Here is a 25,753-nt window from a genome sequence, read left to right as displayed (position 1 = left end):
TTCTAGTACGAATTACTTTGTCATCCAGAGAACTAAATGGTCTCCTAGCTGAACTACCCACTTGTCTTTTACATTCTGCCTTTCCATTCTCCTCACAGCAGCTAACGGAAGGTCATTAAAATACAATCTGATCATATCACTTCCTTGCTTCTTGTCCCACCTAAGATAAAGAAAGTCTAAAGAGCACCTGGGTGGCTCAGTCAGTTAAGCAGATGACTTAATTGTGACTCAGGTCATGATCTCAGGGTTGTGAGAATGAGCCCCACATCTGGCTCTGTGCTGAGTGTGGAGCCTACTTAAGATTCTCTCTCTCCCTCTCCTGCTGTCCCCTTCCCCCAACTAGGCCTCTCTCTTTCTCTCTTTCTCTCCCCTCCCCCCAATCTTTAACATGGCATCAGAAGCCCTGCCTGATTTGCCCCTACTAACCTATACCCATTCTGTATTTTTTTTATTGCAAGCAACAGAAACTGACTCTAATTAGTTTCAGGATAAAGATACAGAAAACTATCAAGGAAAGGTTGAGCAATCAAGACGTAGGGAGGCAAAGAAGCCAAGTCCTCCCCAAGGAACCTCTGCAGCAGCAGGTGAGTTTCTCTCTGGAACACGGACATTAATGTGATTAGTCTTGCTCTGTGCTTCTCTTCTTGTTTAAAATTACCAGGAGAAAGAAATCTGACTGTCTTGGCTTCTGTCAAATTTTTACCCCTGGATCTATTATCTACCATTGGATCTATCTCCACGAAGGCTGCTGTGTCTTGTTCATTACCATACATCTGTGCCTGGCATCCAGTAGGTGCTCATTAAACATTGAATTAATAACCACCTAATTGAGTAAATGAATTGGCCATGGCCAGAAAACAGGATCACTTAATGTAGCCATGGCCAATGGGAGCTCACTTCAGGGTTTGGAGTTTATTTCTATGATTGTGAGTGAGGCATCCATTTCAAGAGATAGCCTCCACCTGTGCTCTTAAGCTTCACCTTGTTCCACTTTCCCCCTTACACTAGGAGCCCTTGGCCTCCTTCCGTTCCTCCAAACTGCCAAGCAATTTCCAAACTCAGAGTCATTGCATATGGTATTACTGTTCTGCTTATAGATTTATTGCCTATTAGCTCTAAATTTACCCCTTTTTGCCTCTTTTATGAAAAAAATGTATGGGCCCTTTAGATATTTCTTTTTTGTAAGCTGAGACAATGTTAAGCATTGTCAGCAGAGGGACCTAGAGAGACATTGCAAAAGAAGAGGCCTTCTGGTTCTAAATTTGATTTAATTTAATTAGTTTCTTATCGAACTGGATTTTATCCAATTGTATATCAGTGATGAGGACAATGGTACAAATAGATCAGTTATTTATTTTAGAAGATATTTTGGTAGATTCGTAATGGTTATTAATTTCTCTGAGAAGTTTTTAAAACCCAGCATTCTATTTTTATAATACAGGCTTTTTAAAGTAACAGTAACTTATAAAATTGGAGAAAATTACTCATATTTTCTTTTTTAGGACAGGGTTTCTCTGGCCTCAAGTATTTTCTTTAATGCTTTTCTTGGTGAGGGCTGGCTGTTATCCATTTATATCTATGGTGAGGCACTCTTCCTCAGGTGCCTACTTTGGACAAATCTTGAACAAATCACAGAATCCTGTACTGTAGGGTTAGGAGCAGTTCATAGTCTAGTTCTGTCCAGTTTCTTCATGTGGAGTTGAAGGGCTGTATTACATGCTCCGGTATCCTTTTCAACTCTCTGAAGGTACGCACACACACTTGAGTTAATCAGTTGAGCAATAATTCCCAGTGTCAAGTATGCTTCCTATTGAAAGTCCATGGTTGTTGAATTATTGGAATTGTAAATTTACTTAAAATATACACTGAGGTATCAAATGCTTATTAGAGTTTTGATTCCTTAGCCACATTGCTCATATAATGCAACCTTCCTGGTCTTTACATTTCTGATTGGAAAGTAGAATACTGTCAAGGTAACATGGAATTTTTAACTAATAGACATGTTCTGCATGCTCATTATGTGCTAAGCGCTGTAGAAGGCACCAAGGAAACAAAATTAATACAAGATTCTGATGTGTCCCCTATGAACTGAAAGAGAAGACCCTATTTTACAAAGGTCAGCTAGGAAGCCATTGTGATCAATCACTTATAAATTACAACACAGCATTTCCCTATTTTTAGTTTTTCCTATTAAATGAAAAACTATCTTTTATAAAAAGAAAGAATGGAGATTTGTCAAGATGTACTTTGTCGAATCGAGAAACAAAACTCGAGTTAAGATTCGTTTGACAGGGGCAGCTGGGGTGGCTCAGCGGCGTAGCGCCGCCTTCGGCCTGGGGCCTGATCCTGGAGACCCGGGTTCGAGTCCCACGTCGGGCTCCCTGCGTGGACCCTGCTTCTCCCTCTGCCTCTCTCTCTGTATCTCTCATTAATAAATAGAATTTTTTAAAAAGGGTTCGTTTGACAAGCAAGAATATAGAGAATGAAAAGTAGAAATTAGACTCGTTGACTAAGTGCTTTGCAACTCTTGAGTTTCACACATAATGAGCACATTGAGAGGCTGAAATGTGTGGCAATAGGGCACTTTTGTAAATGCAAAATTTTGGTACTGCTGGACCCGAGACGGTCCAAGTACATTTATGTGAGTTAGTCATTGCAGCTCAGAAATAAAAACCCAGGTGCTAAAAATAAGATTTAGAAAAGCGACTCTCCTTCTCGTAGAGTAGGAACGCCCACTAGTGTTTGGGGCTCCCTCTCCTCCTACCCCCCCAGACACGCAATAACCTCTCCAAGACTTAGAGGTGCTGCAAGGGGGCTGTTAGACTTTCCATTTCTGACTAGGATGTTATAATCATTTTATTTTAGGCAGCGCCCTCGCTACAAGGCCAAAACGGGACAGACCTATTTCCAGGCCCTCCGGCCCGCCCTACGGGCATCCGCAGCGCGGGCCCCGGACCTAACGCCAACCACCAACAGCCAAGTCGCGTCCTCCGGCTCCTCCGCGCGCGCCCCCGCGGAGAAAGCCGGCTTCCCATTGGGTGAATTGAGGGCGTGGGCAGCTCCCGATTGGCTTAGAGGAGGGGGTGGGAGACAGGCGTGCCCTGACGTCATGCCCGCCCCTAACGCACGCCAGTCGCTCCGGATGAGGGGAGGGAGGGGGAAGTCCGGGAGGAAGAAAATAAACCGTAGCCGCCGCAGCCGGCCGGGACAGGCCCCCTCGGGGAGCTGGGGTTCCCGCCCACCCAGCGCGCGAGCCCCGCCCCCGCGCCCCGCCGGCGCCGGGGTCAGGTGACCGCGGGCAGGCGCCGTCACGTGGCTGGGGCGTGCCCGCCCGTTGTGGCCATGGCGGCCGCAAGTCCCAGTGTGGCGAGGCGGGTGGAGGAGCTCGGGGACCTGGCTCAGGCCCACATACAGCAGCTTAGCGAAGCCGCCGGCGAAGACGGTGAGGGAGCGGAGGAGAGCGGGGCGGGCGGGCGGGCTGGCGGTAGTTCGGGGCTGGCGCCGGCCGGCGAACGGCGCTGGAGGCTGCGGCCTGTGGTCCGCAGAGCCCCGGGACCGGAGCTCCCCGGGGGCCGGCGCTCGTGAGGCTCCCTGCAGGGCTCGGTTGTCCGCCTCCAGGAACTCCGCGGTGCCCTCTGCCAAGGCGTTTGCGTCGAAACCGCATTTTGCATGACCCCTGAAAACCTCTTCTAAATCTCAGATGAGGGCTGCACCTCTTGCTCTTGATAGCGATTGGGAAAGGGTTAGAATCTGGATGAAAGTACACAAGTTTAAAGGAGTGGTTAAAGCCGATAGTACACAAGTCCTGGTGGTTTGGGTGCAGCAAAGATAGCGAGGCACGGCTAACAGGAGCAGTTTTTCACTGTTGTTATGAATTTCCGTCTTCCGTTTTGGATTCTACACCCAACTGTAAAGAGTATTCTACAAAAAAGCTTTACGTTGGTATAGTTTGGGGGATCCCTTCATATGCATTACTTCAATTCTCACAAGAGCTCTGTTAGTATCAGAACACTAGTTTGGAAATGTCTTTAAGTGGTTTCCTTAGCACAGGCTGGCTTAGAGCATTTCCTTGACTTTTATTTTTTATTATATCTTTATCTCGACTTTTTTTTTTTTTTTAAGATTTATTTATTTATTCATGAGAGACAAAGACACAGGCCGAGGGAGAAGCAGGCTCCATGCAGGGAGCCCGACGTGGGACTCGATCCAGGGACCCCAGGATCATGCCCTGGGCCAAAGGCAGGCGCTCAACCGCTGCGCCACACAGGGATCCGCATTTATCTCGACTTACAAGTCCAACTCTCTTTTATTGTATTGAGATAGGTAGAACCTATAGGTTCTACATTCTTTTTATTTTCTTTCAGATTTTAGCTATTTATTCGCAGGAGACACACACAGAGAGAGGCAGATAGACAGGCTCCATGTAGGAAACCCCATGTAGGACTCGATCCCGGGACTCTAGGATCACACCCCCGGCCGAAGGCAGGCGCCGAACCGCTGAGCCACTCAGGGATCCCCCTACATTATTTTCTTTTTGAGTTTTGAGCCTCTACTACAGATAGGTTTTTAAATTCTTGTGGACTACAGGAAAGTAGTAGTGGAACATTTTGTCCGATGATTGATGGTTGGTGAATTTATTGAATAGGATAGGGCCACAGTGAAATGGCTCAAGTTCCAGTGAAGATTATTTGCTGGATTAGGTTTTCTTAGGAGTATGTTCTTCAAAACCCATAGATCACCCTGAAGCTGACTTCTTGTTGGGTGTGTGGTAAGTGAATCCCAGGATTCACATACAGTGTTTATGGACTGTAGTGGTTATTACCTGGAAGCATGTCCAAGTTATTTATAACTAAGCTATGCAATGATCTCCACCCCACCCTAACTCCATTTAAACCAGTCTAAAGAGATCGAAGAGTAATTTTTTATTCACTTTTTATTCACTTATTTTTTATTCACTTATCACTGGACCCAAAAGCCATTCTCATTTTCCCATGGAAGAGTTCTTTAATCCTAGTCTGAATGAGGGGTGAGAGATTTTAAATAATCTCTACACACAAGGGGCTCCAGTCTACAACTGCAAGATCAAGAGTCACATGCTCTACTCTGAGCCAGCCAGCTGCTCCTTGTTGGGAGACTTTAAAGTTGCGAGAAGTTAAAATGTTAGTGATCCGTGGTATGAGCTATTAATCAGTATTAGTAGCAAGATTTTCTTATTTTATGAAGTTTAATTAAAACATGGTTGCGTGTTTGAATTGAATTTGGCATTATTTTCCACACAACAAAAATAATGTTCACTCAAAATGTGCCCTTTAATGTATCAACTATATGTTTATATTAGGTTATATTTTCTACCTCAAATTAGATAATATGCAGCCAGAAATTCCATCTAAGAACGCACTTTTCATTACTAATCAATTTTAGTTCTTTCTCATTGTACAAACACAGTATGTTTACTATATGAAAGTATTCCATGAGAAGGACTTTTTTCAGGGATTACGTAAAAATCACTTGTCTTTGCCTTGCCAATCATTTCTTTTATGGAATGGTTCCAGTAAAAGTACTGCATTTTATAAAAGTTTGCTAAAATGTGAGCCATTATCCCCTTCTCCTGTACTTAGAGGAGTTTATATGAGCTACTCCTTTAGCAGTGGTTTGGTGAATTCAGTGCAAATGTTTACATTTAAAATAGTCTTGCAATTTAAGAAGAAAATATCGGCTCAGTTTCTAAAGAAGCACATTAGGAGTGCCATGTTCCATACAATTTCACTTCACAGTAGAATCTTTTTTTCTGGGTTGTGTAGATACTACTTCTGGTGAGAAAATGAGAGCACAGTGCTAAAGAAGTAACTTTTGGGGCACCTGGGTAACTCAGTAAGGTAAGCCTCTGCCTTTGGCTCAGGTCATAATCTCAGGGTCCTGGGATCAAGCCCCACATCAAGTTCTGCAGTCAGCAGGGAGTACCCTTCTCCTTCTCACTCTCCCTCTGTGCTTCCTCACGAATAAAATCTTTTTTTAAAAAAGAAGTAGCGTTCAATTCAGGTGAATTCAGGACTTTAAAAGCAAGCAGAATCTGGTTTAGATACAGATTAGGCTTCACCTGGGAAAACTTGAAGTCATCGTATGATTACCAGCAGACATAACTTAAGATGGTGGTGCCTTTACTGAAACAGTGAACAGCTTATCTATTTGTATAAATGCTAAAGCTGGATCAGATAGGCCTGCACCAAGTATTACGTTTTCTGTCCATTGGCTAGAGTCAGAAAGGGTATATAATTCAGAAGGGAAGCACAGAGAGGCAAACTCAAGGATTTTGATGTCTTGATGGTGGGCATATCTAAATTTGACATGAGGTGGTGCAAAAGGGTAGATCGATAGCCCCTTGGTATGGACACTTTGTAGGTTAGGGAGGAAAAATGCATAAGAAAAAGTGAACCTGTAGAAGCAAAGGGAATATGACATTAGAGAAAGGGGAGAAATTAGACAATGTAGAGGAGAGGGAGGGTAAATTGTTTTTAGAGGACATATTAGGTTACTTAGTTCTTTCTTTGAAGGAAGTAGGTAATTTGTTACATTTCTAGGTTTTTAAAGGAATTTTAAAATATCCAGATGGATTATGTAATTTTAATTCATTGTAACAGCTATTTACATACATAAATATATAAACACAGGATAAAGTTATACATTTATGAAATTTTAAGTTTTCAGTGGAAGGCTTTTCTGTAGATTTATGTATATTGCATATATTATATATTGCAATAATATATATTGCATATTTCAATAAAAATTTTAAATTTATTACTTAAACACTTTGAGTATGTGAACATCATAAAAGCAGCGTTACGAAAATGAAAATACAAATTGGATTTAAGAAATGACAAATTAACCTAGGAAGTTCAGTCTAGTTTTTCAAAATAAATATGATAAATTTGTTAAGGAGGGTTAGGCATTATGATATACTTCATGTTTTACACAAGATATTAATACCGTGCTGCTTCTTCAATGTTGTAACATAGCATCATTGCAGATACACTCTTTTTGTTTAATGCTTTGAAACTACATGATATAATCTTCATGTTTTTATTCTCTTACAGATCACTTTTTAATTCGAGCCTCTGCAGCTCTAGAAAAATTGAAACTTCTGTGTGGAGAAGACAAAGAATGTTCAAATCCATCAAATCTTCTAGAACTTTACACACAGGTACAGAAACAGATGTGGTTTCTGACATGTCATAGTGGTAGACTGCTTATATAAGATGTCTGACTCCAAGGTTTAGGTGTAGTGAAACCAGTTTATTTTCTATTTAAAGTGTTTGATTTTGGGGGCACCTGGCTGGCTCAGTCAACAGAACATGCAGTTCTTCATCTTGGGGTTGTAAGTTAAAGCACCATGTTGAGTGTGGAGATTACTTAAAAATAAAAACTTTATTTATTTTTAATTAATTAATTAATTAATTTTTTTTAAACTTTAAGATAAAAATAAAGTGTTTAATTTTTGTCAAAAAAGCCCCCTGTATGTATAAACCACATGGACTTCAAACTTGGAGGCAGTATGCAAAAAAGGAAGATTTATTATCTTACGTGTTAAGGAAAAAAATCTTGTGGATAACAGAATTGCTTCCTTTTATGTATAAATAAACAAAACACTAATACATGCAATTTCCAACTTCTTAAAGGTTACTAAGAGGGAATGAAGGTCTCTGTGAGGTCCCTGATTATTTTTTTCACCTGAAATTGATCTTTTCTTGAGATTCTCAACAGGACACCTCTGCTATTGTCATGTAGGTCTATAAGATTCTTCTGAGACCCCTCTCCCATTTTTTACTTTCCTTTCAAATCCAGGTCTCTGTGCGGACAAGACCTATTTTCTTGGCTTTCTCAAACATTGGTGAGGCAAATTGACATTAAGAAGCATAGGGGCACCTGGGTGGCTCAGTGGTTGAGCATCTGCCTTTGGCTCAGGTCCTGATCCTTGTGTCTTAGGATCCAGTCCTGCATCAGGCTCCACACAGGAAGCCTGCTTCTCCCTCGGCCTAGGTCTCTGCCTCTCTCTGTGTATCTCATGAATAAATAAATAAAATCTTTTTTTAAAAAGGTAACGTAATTTCATTACATAACTAACATTCCTGTAGAGCTTTATAGTTGACACAGTGCTTCATACGCTCTTACTTGAATGGGGAAGGGATCATAAAAATGAAGTGGTTATAGAAATTAACTGAGATAAGCTTCCAGAGTACACATGAATACCACTTAGATGCCTGGCACTCTGCTTTCTTTTAAGTGGTACATAAAGCTGGTTTCTGCCTTCAGGTATCATGGTTGAATGAACCTGTAACAACTACTCACAAACCCTAAAAGGCCTGCTGTTATTTGGCAGAGCTTTGCCTGACCTTCTTTTCCTTTGGAGGACTCCCTGCTTATTGCATTTCTTTCATATGGGAGAGTTCTAAACATTTTATTTATTTATTTGTTATGTATTTTTATTTTAACTAGGCTCCATGCCCAACATGGGGCTTAAACTCAGGACCCTGAGATCAAGAATCCCATGCTCTACTGACTAAGCCAGCCAGGTGCCCCTAAACATTCTAATTTATTTCTAAAGATAAGAGGAAGGACCTGGAGATACAGATTTAAATTCCCCAGGCCTCCTTAGACCCTAATTATGGTTTTGAATCAACAGGTAATTCTCCATTGGATAATGATCTTGCCCTTCTTGGCTTAGGCCTTCTGCATAAGAACAGTTAGCGCTTAAGTAGCCCTGTATGCTAGTTTATGTTCTACGTGCTTTACATATGTTAAGTCATTTTATCCTCAAAGCAAAGAACTTTGAAAAGCAGTTTCTTCATTTTACCAATAAAAGAAAATTGACTTATCCTTGATTAGGTGATTAGTGGTATAATTCAGTTTCCTAGTCTTAGTTCAGTAAACTAAAAAAAGAGACAGAATTGGGTAGTTTTAAGGCACTTGAACAGAAGATCTGGTATTTAGAAATGCTGGGGATTTAGTGTTTAAATTGCATAATGTTGGTGATATGTTGCCTTTATTGGGCGGCAGGATACATATCCCCCAAATGCTGGTTCTGCATTTGAGGAAACAAATCCTTTGAAGATTCAATATATAAAACTAGAGGTGTTGACCTTAAATTGATATAGCAAGCATTTAGACAACGTTCAAGAAGTAGGTATGTGTAAATTGAAAAGAACATAAGTTAATTTTCCTAATTATACATGATTAGTTTAAGTTTCCATTTTATTTAATTTTTTTGAGAGAAGCAAGATCATTAATTCAGCATTTTAGTAAAATAACTATGAAGTTTCTTATAAAGTCCATCTCAGATTATATTTACTGTAGACATTTTTCCTACTTTTCAAATTTAAATATTGTGCCAGAAGATTTAACTGTCTTATAAAGCATCTGTATATGTAAGGTTAAACTGTAAGAATTATTCATGTTTAAATCATTTATGGATACTTTTTTTTTTTTTTTTTTTTGCTTCAGGCTATTTTGGACATGACATATTTTGAGGAGAACAAACTAGTAGATGAAGATTTTCCTGAAGACTCTTCACAGAAAGTTAAAGAGCTGATCAATTTTCTTTCAGAACCAGAAATTTTAGTTAAAGAAAATAATATGCATCCAAAAGTAAGTTTTGCATGCTTGTGAATTATAGTGGAATGGTGCTAATTCTTGCTGTATTGCTCTTTGGAGTCTAATTTTTTCTTCTGGAATGTATCTTTGTCTCTGTCTTAAATTAAGATTGAAGGAGGAATATATGAGAGTTTTAATGCTTCAGACCAACATCTTAACTAAAGTATAACATATATGTTTCAGAATATTTGCATGATGGAATTGTTTTGGAATTAATGGTGGCCGATCATTTTCTAAACACAGATATTTGCTGTTTCTGTTCCCTTTACTTTTGCTGGTGCTGTTTTCTTAAAGGTCCCTAGTGATCTAATTAACCACATCTCTTGTCCTTTTTACAGTCTTCTTCCCCCTGGATATTTGCTGTCTTCTTTCTCATTGATTGCCCCATCCCGCTGAGGTCCTGCATGCTCCTTTCTCTTCTTGTCTCAGAGCATTGCTCTTGCTCTTCCCCAGTCATCTCCTCCTCTCCCATCCTGGAAAGATAGGCCTTCACCAGTGATTTTCTTAATCCTTTGATCGTCTCTGTTCTGTCTTCATAACTTGTTCACATGCTTTTTACTTTCCTCTCTGTTTAGATGATTCCAAGATTTTTGTGTCTAGCCTTAGGTACTCTTTTACGCAAATAACTCTTTAACTGCCTTTTGGCTCTCTTTACTTAGATTTTTTTTTTCTTTATGTGTTTATCAGGGGATACTGAGGGGATGCTGACTGTAGGAACACGTAATCCCAAGTTTTAAATGATACAACACAGTAAAAATTTGATTATCATATATTTTTTTATAGTGATAGAGAGTGAAATCACAAAGGCCTCATTTTAAGAAGTTTGACTCAGGAAGCAGTATTTTTTTTAAGATTTTATTTGAGAGAGAGAGAGAAAGGGAGCTTGAGCAAGCACAAGCAGGAGTGGGGGGGCGGGTGCGGCAGAGGGAGAGGGAGAAGCAGGCTCCCTGGCCATCAGAGAGCCCAACACAAGGCTCGACCCCAGGACCCTGGGACCATGTCCTGAGCTGAAGGCAGATGCTTAATGGACTGAACCACCCAGGCTCCCCTAAAAGTTTGATTTATTAAAACTGTTTTTGTATATATTTTTTCATTATTTTATTCTAGCAGTAGTACAAATAAGTGTGATCTTGTTTCAAGTAACATATTTCTGAAAAGTTATCCTTTTTTAAAATTTATTTTTTATTGAAGTATTGTTGGCATACAATGTCACATTGGTTTCAGGTATACAAGATAGTAAATTCAACTACTCTGTATGCCATGCTACGCTCATAAGTGTAGCTACATCTTACAAGGCTATTACGATATCATTGTACCTTTTTTCTCCTGTGATTTACTCATTTCATAACTGGAAGCCTATACTCACCTTCACCATTTCACCCATCCTTCTGGCAACCATGAGTTTTTTTCTCTGTATTCACGAGTCTGATTCTGCTTTGTGTTTGTTTTTTATTCATTTACTTTTTAGATTTCATATATAAGTTAAATCATATGGTATATGTTTTTCTCTGACTTATTTCACTTAGTATGATACTGTCTAGGTCTATCTGTGTAGTCACAAATGGCAAGATCTCCTTTTTTATGGCTGAATAATAATCCTTTGTATATATACACTACATCTTTACCACATTTATCTATTGATGGACATTTGGTTGCTTCCATATCTTGGCTATTGTAAGTAGTGCTCAATAAAGGTAGGGGTGCATGTATTTTTTCAAATTAGTCTTTGTTTTGGGTAAATACCCACTAGTGGATCATATGATAATTCTATTTTTAATTTTTTGAGAAACCTTCATACTCTTTTCTACAGTGGCTGTACCAGTTTACATTCCCATTCACAGTGTATGATGGTTCCTTTTTCTCCATATCCTTACCAACACTTGTTATTTCTTCTTTTTGATTCTAGCCATTCTGACAGGTACAAGGTGATATCTTACTGTTTTGATTTGCATTTCCCTGATGATTAGTGATTGTGAGCATCTCTTCATGTGTCTTTTAGCCATCTCTGCATGTCTTCATTTGAAAATGTCTATTCAGGTCCTCTGTTCACTTTTTGATCAGGTTATTTGGAGGTTTTTGGTGTTAACTCATAGATTTTTTATGTGTTTTGGATATTAACCCTTTCTCAAATACATCATTTGCATATATCTTCTCCCATTCAGTAGGTTGCATTTTCATTTTGCTGATGACTTCTTTTGCTTGGAGAAGCTTTTTATTTTGGTGTAGTCTCAGTAGTTTATTTTTGCTTTGTTTCCCTTGCCTCTGGAGACATACCTAGAAAAATGTTACTAAGGCCAATATTAAAGAAATTACTACCGATGTTTTCTTTTAGGAATTTTATGGTTTCAGGACTTACATTTAGATCTTTGATCCATTTTGAGTTTATTTTTGTTTATGGTGTAAGAAAGTCTATTTTCATTCTTTTGCATGTAACTGTCCAGTTTTCCCATACACTCACTGAATGAAAAATTATCTTTTTAATCAGATTTTAGAAAACTTCTATTTTAGTTTTATTAGAATTAACTACTAAAATACTGAAACATTATTTTCTAAAATATTGCAAATAGGAGTACTTTAAATTTCATGTAGCAATAGATTTCTATACTTCTGATTCCAAGTAAGGCATTCATGTGTAAGCACCTAAGTAAAGAGGAGATTTTATGAAATGAAAGCGTTTTGAATTGCTCCATATTTTGAAGTTTTGATTTTTATAGATGTGAGGTTTTTTGTTTTTCGTTTTTTTTTTAGCTATGTTTTTGTTGTATTTCAGCCGTGCGATTTGCTTGGGGATGAACTCCTGGAATGTCTCTCTTGGAGACGGGGAGCCCTACTCTATATGTATTGTCATTCTCTGACCAAAAGGAGAGAGTGGCTCACAAGAAAGTCCAGTTTGCTTAAAAAGGTAAAAGGGCATTCCTTATACATTTTTGATCATTGACATTTATAGGTTTCAAAAAGCTGTCTTTGATGTAGTAAGAATGCTGGGTTTATATTCCAGATCTTTTACTTACTAGCTATGTATTCTTAAACAAATTGGAATTATTGAGAAGATTTAAATAAGATAACATGTGAAAACCTATGTAAACTGGGAAGTTCTATGTGTTTTTTTGTTTTTTTTTTAAGTTTTGGATTTTTACCTTTTAAAATACAAGCTAGACAGTCTATTAATTTTATTAGGCCTAAAGAAACAGACCTGATGAGCCTCTCTCTGTCAGCAGATCACTCATAAAGAACCCCATGACCCTGCTGCTAGAACAGTGTACCCCTTGGATTCATCTTGACTCTTGTGACCAAATCAGTAAATCTTAGCGTTAAGTATCACTAAGGAGTCTAACTTGAGTTGATTATATGCATGCTTTATGTATGCCTGGAAGTGAGAGGTCACACAAAGTTTGATCATAATACTTCTAAATTATAATAAGTGCGTATATATATTTTAATAAATACTTATTGAACGCATCTTTATTATCTTTATCCTTTTCTTCCTCTGATAATGTTTTCGACAGGTATATTACTGAATCATGTGTTCTTGGTTGATTTATTTTCCCCCATACTATTTTGCTACTTGGCGTATTTGGGAAGGTTACATTTATAAAAGTTTTGGGGGTAGTGGGTCCTTCTACCATGGTAGTATAATAACCATAAGGTATGTCTGCATATTAGCCAATTTTCTCTTAAGTAAGGAATGGGGAAAAAATTGACAAAGTTTCTACAGCTCTGCATATAATACTTGCAATTTTTGGTTTTGACTTTTATTTAGTACCTTATTGATGGAATCAGTTACTTGCTACAGATGCTAAATTATCGGTGTCCTATCCAGTTAAATGAAGGAGTTTCTTTCCAAGACATAGACACAGCTAAATTACTGAGTGAAGGTAATGTGATTTCTTTTTGAAGTTTTCTGTTTTAAAGGTTTTTAAAAAGTTTTAAGTTTATTAGACTTACCTCTGATTTAAATGAATTTGGAGTTACATTATCTACCAAAAAATAATAAAAGGGCTTTAAAAAAATCTAAATATCTTTTAATGTAATACAGAAAAATACTGCTAATTTCTCTTTAGAAATTCTGGGAGAATTATATATCATGTTGCTTTTATTTTGTATCCCCACATAGCCCCCATTCAAGCACTAGATTCAGCTACTTGAAACAGATTGGAAGTAATTTTAAACAAGTAGAAATTTACTGCTTTTTCACATAAAAACAGTTCAGAGCTGGTTATGGTGGCACAAGGCATTATCATGTTCTACCTTTTTTCTCCATCATCTTCAGAATGGTAGCCTTACAGCCTCCGGGAGGCACTTTATATAGACTACCATGTAAACAGTTCTTCCCAGAGCTGTGCAACATGAATCCCTGTTGAGGATAATGCATCCTCAGTGTCTATGCATCCCCAGTGTCTCAGGATGCTCCTGGAGCTTCTTTCATCTCACCTATGTTTCACTCTATAGGGATGGCAAAAGGATGTTTCTTTCAGCTAAATCTTCTCCTTTGGAGCAACCATCTTAGTTTCTGACACTTCAACTTCCACCTACATTTCACTGGCAAAAATTTAATCACATGGCTTCATACATGTACAAGGGAACCTGGGATGTACAGGATAGCCCTTTACCTAATACATTGCCATCCCAAATAAAATTGTCTCTTAACTGAGACAGGAGGGAAGAACGAGTATTGGGTGTCAACTGTTAGTTCCTGTCATAAATATCTATGCACTTAAAAATGTTAGGAACTGGATATAGAGTATCACTGAGTTTTAGACTGAGGTATAGGAGGGAAGAACCACTTATTTTTACCATCTTTTTAAGTATATATTGATTATTTTTCTTTATTAGTTTCTGTAGGCTTTTCCATTTTATTTGAAAACGTTGCCTAGAAAAAACAGCATGATTTAAGTATCATTAACATATGACTGGCTCCTGAAAGGTATTACTTTCAGTTAGTTCAGGCAAGTAGCTTATCCTAAAAATTGTGCATACCAAATGCTACTCCAGTGATCATGATGATGTTTTGACAAACATGGGGTATGATGATTTATTTGTAGGAAGTATTTCTTTCAGACAACTAGTAAAGTGATTAGCTGCACTGACAATTGCCTTTCTAAAGTCTTCTCACCCATCCACATGGGTTGATATAAAAGGAAAAGCAGGGATGGGCACCAAAGCCTATTTAGAACCAAAGAAAGTAGCAAGAGTCACCAATTTCCCTTATTCTCCCATTTCCAGTTATAGACTAAGATATTTTTATGGCCTGGAATGTTCTCTTCAGGATGTTTTATGTACTTGTGTCCTCTCTTAAATCATAATTTGATTGCACTAGTCCCTAGCTTCTACTTCTTCAAGAGGAGAATCAAAAGGGATAGGCCTCCTTTCCAGAAAAAAGAAAACAGTATCTGCTGCCTAGCAGTTTTGCCAGGGCCAGGTCCCTCTTCTGGTGTTGGCTTCTTGCTCTCATCTAAAGCAGTTGCTCCTCCCTACTCCATTTCTTTCAAGATGAGAAGCCAAAAAGCGTATCTTTCAGAGGCCAAATTACTCCTGAGACTCCATCAGGGAGGAGGAAGCATAATTCTGAATAATCCTTAATATTAATTTTTAAAAGTTCAATAATTGCCAAAGTATTTTTGTGGCCAGATCTTAATGATAATTTACCCAAATTCAGGTAAAACTCAAAGCAGTGTATAGTTAGTGTGATTTTTATTTCTTTTTCCAAGGTGAGATAATCATTTTGTCTTCTGAACATTACTTGCATGCCATTAAATTTTCAGCTTTTAAAAATAACCAAATAATATATTCAATAAGCCTCTTTATGTCATTTCTGAGTGTCTTTCTTCTGTGGACCCTTATTAAAATAGCTTTGTCAGAATAACCCTGGAGTCAAATGGATTAAATCAAAGTACGATAGAGCTTTGCACACCCTTAGCTTATGACTTTTTTTTATACCATTAAGGACCTCCCCTGCTGCCTTCTCAGCAGCATTCTGGCTCATAGTGTAACCCAGAACTGGATTTTAGATCCCTGAAAGGAATACCTCAGAACTACCATCTTACTAATTGCCTAGGTAGCTTGTTAAAAATGAACAGATTTCTGTGTAACACACGCAGGGTCAGTTCAATATATGGAGTCTGGGAATCCGTTTTTATTTATTTTTTATTTTATTTATTTTTAAGATTTTATTCATTTATTCATGAGAGATACAGAGAGAGAGGCAGAGACATAGGCAGAGGGAGAAGCTGGCTCCTTGCAGGGATTCTATCCCCAGACCTGAAGATTACACCCTGAGCCAAAGGCAGACCTCAACCGCTAAGCCACCCAGGCATCCCCAGGAATCCATTTTTAATAAGCTCCCATAGTACAATGCAGCCAGATTTTAGATACCACTATTCCTAGGGAAAATCAATCTGGCCACCTTCTCCCCCCCCTCCCCCCCCCCATGGAAGTCCTCTTTCTGCCCTCATTCTCACTTCTTGGGTTATCCTCCTCCTCCTTCCCTGCACCCCCACCCCCCCAATAATCACATGCATTTCACCAAGTGCACTGACTTGCATAGTATGAAGTGAATATTTTATTGGAAACCATGCAGAGCATTAAGAGAAAAAATATCAAGGAAAGTTCATAGCAAAAAGACTATAGAAAGTAGTGAAATCCTTGGGGAAGTTGAAAGGGAGAGAGTGCCTAATTTACATTGTTCATCTCTTCTGTTGATACTTACCTACATTACTTTAGCATAGTCTCTGGATCAGCAGCGTTACTCTAAGTGCTAGGACTTTGTTAAAAATGCAGATTCATAGACTCAATCCCATATCCAAATCTGAATCTCTAGAGTTTGGGGGTTCAGCAACCAACATGTTAGCCTGTCCAGGTAATCCTAATGTAGGCTCAAGTTTGAGAACAACTCTTTAGCATATAGCCATTCACTCTCTCTAGTAACATTTTTCCATAGGATATCTGTGCCCCTGTTCAGCAGTCACTCCTGGTTAATATAAAGACTGAGGTTAACTTAGACTTGGGCAGAGATTGGATCCTAGATATCCCCAAGGCAAACACTCCTCTCACCCTTCCCAAGTGGCCTCACTTTGTGGAAAATACTTTTACTCTTCTTCCCAAAGCTCTAGCCTGCTTAAAAGTTCATCCTTCCCTCCATTTTAGTTTCTATCTTTTTATTACCCTCAGCCATTCTTTTGAGGAATAACTAGACAGCGTATAGGATCCCACAAATAAAAAGGATATGCATTCAACAAAATGCCATATCTAATACAAAATGTAATTCTGAATAACATCTAATGTAACCTTCTGAGGCTTATGATCTTTTAACTAAAGGAATAGTGAAGAGAAATGATTATATTTATTAATGTTTATAGATTATTTTTATAACAATAATGTTTATACTTCTATAGTACATAACACTGTGAATTATGCATTCACAGAAAGCATAATTAGTGTAGCCTATCATTTTCATGAATGCAAGCCTCAGATTCTGCTCTTAAATGACTGTTTCTTTATTGTTGGTTTAATGAGTCATCTCTCCTGCTAAGCCTGTTCTTTCTCTTGGTACTGCTTAGAACCTGAATTTGAGATAAAGAAAAGGGCTAAGCTGTAGGAACAAATTCTGAGATTATACAATCCTTGCAGTAGATTCAAGACATAGACACTATGCTAGTTTTGAAAGTTGGATTGTTGTTCTTATTTTGTATCTCTAGTACCATTATAGTCATTTCTGATGAGCCATATTAGATGAGCAACTAAGATTATGGTACTCATTGATTTGAGGTAAATTTTTCTAATCATTCATAAGAATAAATCATTATTTTGTATTCTAGCAGCTTTAAGAAGTTAGGTAATCATGTATTTTAATAGCATTCTGTGGTTTCTAAAACTTATATATATTTTTATTTATGTATTTCTTACAACTCCATGAAATAGGAGAGTGTACGGAATCTCATTTTTCAGATTTGCAAACTTAGGCTCAAAGTTGCCCAAAATCACAGTCAATAATTTATACCCAGATCTTTTGATTCTGGTTCTGTTTGTCTGTCTACCAAATTAATATACTCCGTGCCATAAATATTTAATTATATAATTACTTTATTTCATAATAAGAATGCTTTTAACTCTTGACAATCCTCCATTATATTCCTTTTATCTGAGAACATAAAGCATCTCAGATATGTAATTTAGCATCTTCGTTAATTTAGAATTATATGGCCTCTTAGGGTCATGTTTATGTCTGTTAAATTTCTGTAGACTCTTCTAGAAATACAAGAGGTGTAGATTACTTGACTGGAACTGTATCACTGATCCTAGAATATACCCCAAAATAAAAGTTGTGTTCATGGATGAGATTCAGGATTTCTAAGTGTTCTGAAATATATGGAAAATTTTGGGTGTATATTCTGGGAAAGGTTCCATTGATGATATTAGTTTCTCAAAGAGGTCCTAAAGAGAATCCCAAAAAGGTTAAGAACACAGTGACCTAAATAATTATTTTTTTCCTGTTTTTTTTTTTTTTTAGGGGGTGGGGTGATGGACCTCATATAATAGAGAAATGCCAGTTACATGAGAAATGTATTAGTGATAATTTGGTTTTTCTAGTATAACTGTTAAATGAGAAGAAAAATGCTTAATGATGTAAAAGAAATTTATTAGAATTTGAATAACCAGGGTTTCTTTTTAAACATTTAAATTCTAATTTCTCAACTTAAATGATTTTCCCAGGAATATTTAGTGACATTCATTTGCTGGCTATGATGTACAGTGGAGAAATGTGTTACTGGGGATTAAAGCATTGTGCAGATCAACAGCCAGAAAATCACGAAGTGGATTCTGGTGTTTCTGGAGCAAGCTATATGACACAAAAAGAACCGTTGGATTTCCGAGAAGTAGGAGAAAAAATTTTGAAAAAGTATGTATCTGTGTGTGAAGGACCCCTGAAAGAACAAGAATGGAATACAACAAATGCAAAACAAATTTTAAACTTCTTTCAGCATCACACTAACCAGTAAGTCCATCTATTCCTTTTCAAACAGGAAAACAAAAAAAAAACCCATGAAATGGAAATGTTCCAGAAAAGAAGATATATTGACACTGAGTTTAAGAATGTTACACTACATAAAGATATCCAACGTGGTTTCCTGTTTTTAAATGCCATAAGCATCTTTCAGTATATATTTTTAAATCTATGAAGGAACGATTCTTTAATTTTTAAGATGACACGTATGTTATTCTAACTCAGCCTGAACTGCAGATATTCTATAGCTAATACTAAGTAGGAATTCAGTGTAGCTTTACAAATTTTTTTATTACTAGTTAGGTTTTTTTTTTTTATTGTGACATAAAATTGACCATTTTATAGATTTTCAGATTATTTTAAAATCTATTTTGAAGTTTGCTATGCTTCAAAGATTAAAATCAAGTCACCTCATTGCTTTAGATATATGCTGTGGATATAAAAATTGGCAAAATAAAAAATTACAACTAGTATTCAGACTCCATTTCCAGAATAAGATAAATAGAAAGATGCCGCAAAACAAATGTTTCATTTTTTTTTATACCATTACTAATGGCATTTACAGTTTTTATGCTATTGGCATCATATAAAAATTTTCAAGCAATTTTCCTATTTTGTTTAAAAGAAAACGGATGGGTTTATCAAATGAGTAATGAAGATGAAACCAAGTTAGGTTAGTCCATCATTAACTCATATGTGTTTAGAATGTACCTTTTCATATATATTGACATTTTAATATTTTTGTCTTTAATAGTAGAGATGAATGATAAAGGCCAGAGAACCTAACTTGCTCTCTTGCTCTCAGTATTTCTGTCTACCTCAACTCCTATGTCATCTTGGGATGATCCTAATACCTTGCTGATATCCTTGACTTCTGCTCCCGTGACTTCATCACATTCCAGAACTTACTCCCATGGCTACACTTTGAATGAATATCACCATCCTGAGTTGCTCTTTCTGAAATCTTAAATTTCAGTAACTGATGACAATTCACATCCTTCTAGCTTTGTACTTATTTTTTTTTTTTACTTTTTTCTCCTTTATTTCTGTGCATCTCTTCAGCTTCTTCATAGCCCCTTTCTTTGGACTATTCCTCTTTGTCCTAAACCATCAGCTTCTTTCAGATTTTCTCCTTCCTGATCCAGCCTCATCCTTATAGGGGACACCACAATCCCTTCAGGTCCATTGTCCCTTTGTCCTTCAGTCTAATCATTCTGCAAGTCTCAGCATTGAATTATTCCTGTCACCCATCTTTTTTTGGAATGTTTCATCCCTATGAAGTACATGCAGCCCATCAAAGTGCAGTCCCTATAAGTATCTCAGCTTTAACTTTAGGAGAATCCTCAATATAAGCCTTTTGCTTTTTTCTGGTGTGACTTCTCTCCTTTTCCCATGGTGGCCAATCTAAACCTCTAACTTTCCTCATGTCCTCTGCCCCCTCCCTTAGCTTATGGCTCTTGGTCCTGTCTTACAGAAGATTAAAACTATAAGGAGTTCAACTTGTATTTCCTGTCTTTGCCCTACTCATTTCCTCCATTTTTAGAAGAAAAGATGTAGCCTGCTTCCTGTTGAAAGTCAATCTCCACCTTTCCTTATTTCCCTTGGGCTTCTTTTTTTGTTGTTGTTTTCCTGCCTGGTTTAGGTATTGTTCTTCCCTAAATATCTGTCCTTTTTCTCTTTATCCTCTCTACCTTTTCCTTTCTCTGTCTCTTTTTTTACTTACTCTTAGGTGATGTTATTCCTTGCCATGGCTTTTTCTGACACCTATAATGTTCAACTGACTTCTAGACTTGGAGCTTGAATCCCAGCTTCTGCTCTCTGAGCCTTCTTCCTATAACTGCCTATTAAATATATTCACTTAGATAATTTTAGTAATTTTAAATTCAGTATGTCCAAACAACTAAGCCTCATCTTTAATCTAAAATCCATTTTGGTTTATGTTTTGGTTGTTTTAATCTTTCACAGTGCAGGGCAACAGAGAATGCCATGACCTGGTTACTGTCTACCTTCCCATGTTTATCCCTGTAATGCATCCTGTGTAATCATGTTTTAGTCTAGTGTTCCTCAAACACTTAAAACCCAGGCCCCTATTTGATTAACATTCTGATAGAGCCTCTTGGTACAAGGAAAATCTCTCCCTATCTCTGTCTCCTTGCTTCTCCATACACAACTAAGATTTTTATTTAACATAGCTTTTTAACAATTTTACTATAAAATACCTTTGTGCTTTCTAAGTATAAAGATTTAAATCATTTTTAGTATGGTCTTAGAATACAGATCACCCTCCCTCACCTTACCCTTCTAACCTTCCCCTTTTGGAGCATGGTGATCAGTTGCAAGCACTTTGGTTTCTTTTCTAACGTGCTGTGTGTTTTTCCCCTCAGTACTCTTTGCATTTATTACTTCTGCCTGGAATGCTTTGCCTTTCGTTGTGGCCAAGTGAACACCCATTTATCCTTTAGGACTCAGTTCCAGTGAAACTATCTATAAGGCTTTTTTCAGCTCATTCCACTCAACAGTTTGATGTTCATTTGTTTCTGTTCCCTTAATCTTCCCTCACATGTTAACAAACAGGTAACACTGCTTTATAGTTCTTTTCTTAATGAGTTGGTAAACTCCTTACTTAAAAAAATTTATACTTTGTGCTTAATGATGAGTAGGCCCTTAGTGATTTTTTCTTTTTTAATTAACAAGAGACCTGGTTCTTAAGTGCCGAACTCTGCACAAAAGGGTTGCTGCTTTTGGATTCCAAACTGCCACACCCTCTATACCAGTAGTTGACAAGGCAAATAAGGAATTACTCCTTAGAGGAGTAAAGTATTACATAGATTTGGAACTTGAGAAAACCGTAACTTTCTCTTCAGAAATGGGAACTTCGTTTTGCCTTCTTGACCCTTGTGAACCATTTGGGTCCCTCACTGGTTGGTGTAGTTCTGAGGGTGCTACCGGGTGCTTTTTGTACAACTTTTCCATCCCTCACATGATTGGAGAATAATTTGTAGACCATAACAGTTAAAATGCTTTTTACTCTGGTGTATTACAAAACAAGGAACAACAGATTTTTTTTACGCATGTGTTAAAGCCTAAGTAAATTCTTTTCATTTAGAATGAAGTATCTTCAAGATAACAAATACTCTACATAAGGAAAGCACTGTAATTCCTTCATCAACAATTATTATGTGCCTCTAGATGCCAGGTTTCATCTTAGGCATTGATGATATAGCTGTGTAAAACACCATCTTTTGGAGTTTATATTCTATTGGGGAAGTTAACCCATTTTAAGAAATAAATTTATAGTGTATTAAGTGGTTAGTGCTATGAAGAATAAAGCAGGGTAAAGGGCTTGTGTGACTGGAAAGTAGTGCTATTTTATTTATCGTGGTTGAGAAGGCACCTATGTACTTTAGGATTAGTGTTTTCAAATTCTATCCCTTTGGTTAAATGCCTTGCACATTCAATACATTCATAAGGTTTCTTTCTTATGGAAGTTCTGATACAGATTAAGGTATGATTCATTACTTAAGACCTTTTTACTTTGATTACATTTAAGATGTTTTCTCCAGTGTGGGCTTTACTAATGAGTGATCACCTAAAGGCCTCATTGTGTTTATTACACTGCGGGGGTTTCTCTCCATTTTGAGTTCTCTGATGGTTACGAAAATGTAAACTCTGTTAAGGGATTTTTTCATAATCCTTAAATTTGTGTGGTTCTTTCCCAGTATGAATTTTTTTTTTTATGTTAAGTAGGCTTTGAAACTTAAAGGCCTATCTGCCTTGTGGCATTTATAGGGTTTCTGGCTACTGTGAATTGTTTGATGCTGATTAAGGTGCAAATCATGACAAGACTTTCTCTCATTCCTTTGCTTACAGTAGAGTGAGATGAGAGTTATGGCTAAAATCCCACAATAAAATTACATTCCTACTTCTACATTTACACTCCCACTGTGGATTCTAGGATGTTCATTAATGTGGGAACTGTGTTTAAAGGTATTCTCAGATTCATTTTAATGGCATTTTTAAAAACCCACAACTGGATGACATCCGAGTTTTGGATTGATAGTCACTTTTCTCTTGGCACTTTCCAGGGTTTCATTTCTGGCTCTAATAAGGATACCTTATCTGCAACAGAATCCAGGATTCTGTAGTTCTCTAGTGTTATTTCCTTATATTATTTTTAACATGATATAACATGTTATTGGAAGTATTATATTAAAATACATTTAATGTATCCACAATTAAAGTATTTGTTATGTATTCATGCTGGTGTTCTAAAGTTTCTGGTTTTCCTACTTCTAGTGAAGATTTCCAAGTAAAATGTTTTGGAGCATATAAAATTTTTTTTAATAAAACCATATTCCCATATTTGTATCCTGTTATTTGTTTTCTTTTATATCTGAGTGTTGTGTCAGAATGAAAACTTTGTCAGTTTACTATTGACATTTGAATATTATTTCTTACAGTCCTAATAACTTTCAGATAGAGGGTGTAGAGTGGTTAGGAATATGGATTCTGGAGCCAGATATCTGAGGCTGAAGACTAGCCTTGTCATTACCTAGGTATGTGACTCCACATAAATTACTTACCCTTTCTGTACCTTAATATCCTATTATTTAACAAAGGAATAATAGTACCTACTCACAGGTTATTGAAGATTAAATGAGTTAATGTTCAAATTGCTTAATTCAGTTGGGTTAATTCCTAGGATGCTTAGCACATCCGAAGAGCTCAAAAGAGTTATTATTTTCCTTAAGTCTAATTCTGGGTATCAGTTCATCATGCTGGAAAATATAATACTCATCAGTCAGAATAATTGAGTGACAATGGAGATGTATATATTAGGTGGAGTGGTAATGAAGCAAGATTGATAAATTGGTAACTTGAATCAGCTACTGGATACATGGGATTCCATTACATTATTAACTCTCCTATACATGTTAAAATTTTTCATAATAAAAAAATTATAACCCATACATTTATAAATGTTCACATTTCTTTGTAAAAGCTGAGAACCATTTCAGTACTTCATACTTGAATTGAAACACATTTTTTTTTTCTTGTGCTAGTTCTTTCTTGCTCCTAGAAAAGGGAGACGAAATACCATATGGTTAATCTATTCATAGTTCATTCTTGTCTGGACAACCTCATAGAAACAAGCTTGCAATTAATTGGATTAGTTATTGCCCAAGAGCAACAGCATGAAAGAAAAATAATGAAACTTTAAATTCAGATCTCAGAGAACCTCAGTTATCTGGCTTTATTGGATTTCTGTTACTTGACATTGAGATCCCCAGATAGTTCCTTTAGAAGTGTAAATTCAGGCCAGTAAATATTGTGTTCATTATTTTATTTTTTTATTTTTTTATTTATGATAGTCACAGAGAGAGAGAGAGAGAGAGAGAGAGAGGCAGAGACATAGGCAGAGGGAGAAGCAGGCTCCATGCACCGGGAGCCCGACGTGGGATTCGATCCCGGGTCTCCAGGATCACGCCCTGGGCCAAAGGCAGGCGCCAAACCGCTGTGCCACCCAGGGATTCCTATTGTGTTCATTATTAAGTATTAAGCACTCTGCTTAATATATATGAAGGGACAATGTGTGCAAATAGTATAATGTTAAATATAATTATATATTTAAATATTTGTATATATACATATAACTTACATATATGTTCCTATAGCCTATAGACTTGTTTTATGAAGTTGCTGATCTTCTATTTTGAAGACTAAAAAAGGATTAATTTTTCAAAGTTGATTTGGGTTATATAACAATGGTGGACAGATGCATTGATTGTGAAATTTAGAATTTCCGTATTTGATACCTTCACAAAAAGAATGGATAATTGCAGGTCCTGGATATTGTATGCAACTAGTGGTTGACAAGGAGTTTAAACCAAATTATGTAGTGATCTATCTATTACGTTCATTCTCAAGAATGGAATTGTATTTTATGAACATTTATTTATTTGAGAGAGAGAGCGCACAAGTGGGGTGAAGGCACTAGGGGAGAAGTGGACTTCCCTGCTGAGCAGGGAGCCTAATGTGGGGCTTGATCTCAGGACTCAAGGATCATGACCTGAGCCAAAGGTAGACACACCCAACCTGACTGAGTTACCCAGATGCCACTCAAGAATAGAATTTTTAAATCCACTGGATTATTTTGAATGTATTTTTCTTTTTGCATGGTATAACAGATGATGCTGTCTTGCTTTTTATTGAATAATCTTAGAAACTTAGTTTTATAACAGATTGAAATAATCCTTTAAGGAACAGAGATGATCTGGCTTTTGAATATTCTTTGGATTAGATCAAGGTAATCTACTTGAAAATGGATGACAAATAGTACTAAATAAGTATTTGTGTCCTTCTTACCAATAGAGATCATACCCAGTTCAATATAATTCACCTTTGTGGAAAAGAAATCCACAGGCCCCAAAAGGAATTATTTTAAGGTCCCCACTTCAGCAAACCAGGACTTCATACCTAACCTAACTGCAGTTTCAGCCTCCTCAGGAGAGTAACAGTTGTTTTTGTTTTGTTTTTTAAGTAGGTTCCATGCTGGGCATGGAATCCCACAACCCTGAGATCAAGATCTGAGCTGAAATTGAGACTACCATACCACACTTTGCCAACTGAGCTACCCAGGTGCTCCAAGAAAGTAACCTTTTTAACCCTCAACATGGAATTCCTGGTTAGCACTAGGAAATTTACTGATACACCTCTCCCATTCCCCTTAGGAGGATGACCTTGTGTACAACAGTGTACTTTTTGCTAATTTTTTTTTCCATTTCTTTCTGCCTTTAAAGATTTAATTTTTTTTTTAATTTTTATTTATTTATGATAGTCACAGAGAGAGAGAGAGAGAGAGAGAGAGAGGCAGAGACACAGGCAGAGGGAGAAGCAGGCTCCATGCACCGGGAGCCCGATGTGGGACTCGATCCCGGGTCTCCAGGATCGCGCCCTGGGCCAAAGGCAGGCGCCAAACCGCTGCGCCACCCAGGGATCCCTAAAGATTTAATTTTTAAAAAATAATCTCCACGCCTCAAGGTGGGGCTGGAACTTCCAAACCCGAGATCAAAAAGTCACATGCTTCACAGACCGAGCCAGCCAGCG

The 25,753-nt window shown here is 37.4% G+C and overlaps 1 protein-coding gene across 1 annotated transcript; it reads left to right on the top strand.

The window, feature by feature from the left end:
• The first annotated feature begins 3,162 nt into the window (after positions 1-3,162).
• On the top strand, positions 3,163-23,008 carry RIMOC1 (RAB7A interacting MON1-CCZ1 complex subunit 1). The gene is made up of 6 exons (XM_025436282.3): positions 3,163-3,442; positions 7,092-7,198; positions 9,496-9,639; positions 12,416-12,547; positions 13,406-13,520; positions 18,355-23,008. Exons 1-6 carry the CDS (start codon positions 3,343-3,345, stop codon positions 18,639-18,641), a joined length of 885 nt encoding a protein of 294 aa, XP_025292067.1. The 5' UTR covers positions 3,163-3,342; the 3' UTR covers positions 18,642-23,008.
• Positions 23,009-25,753: the final 2,745 nt, after the last annotated feature.

Source organism: Canis lupus, chromosome 4, assembly GCF_003254725.2.
Source record: "Canis lupus dingo isolate Sandy chromosome 4, ASM325472v2, whole genome shotgun sequence".
Classification (NCBI taxonomy): Eukaryota; Metazoa; Chordata; class Mammalia; order Carnivora; family Canidae; genus Canis; species Canis lupus.
The sequence above is the reverse complement of the archived record's forward strand: the minus strand, read 5'-3'. Positions and strand labels throughout refer to the sequence as shown.

What these genes read in the sequence shown, in the direction of transcription:
- RIMOC1 (XM_025436282.3), top strand. Translation starts at nt 3,343, where the DNA reads ATGGCGGCCGCAAGTCCCAGTGTGGCGAGGCGGGTGGAGGAGCTCGGG. An exon ending in CGAAGCCGCCGGCGAAGACG is followed by an intron (nt 3,443 to 7,091) that starts GTGAGGGAGCGG and finishes ATTCTCTTACAG; the next exon opens with ATCACTTTTTAATTCGAGCC. An exon ending in AGTCCAGTTTGCTTAAAAAG is followed by an intron (nt 12,548 to 13,405) that starts GTAAAAGGGCAT and finishes ACTTTTATTTAG; the next exon opens with TACCTTATTGATGGAATCAG.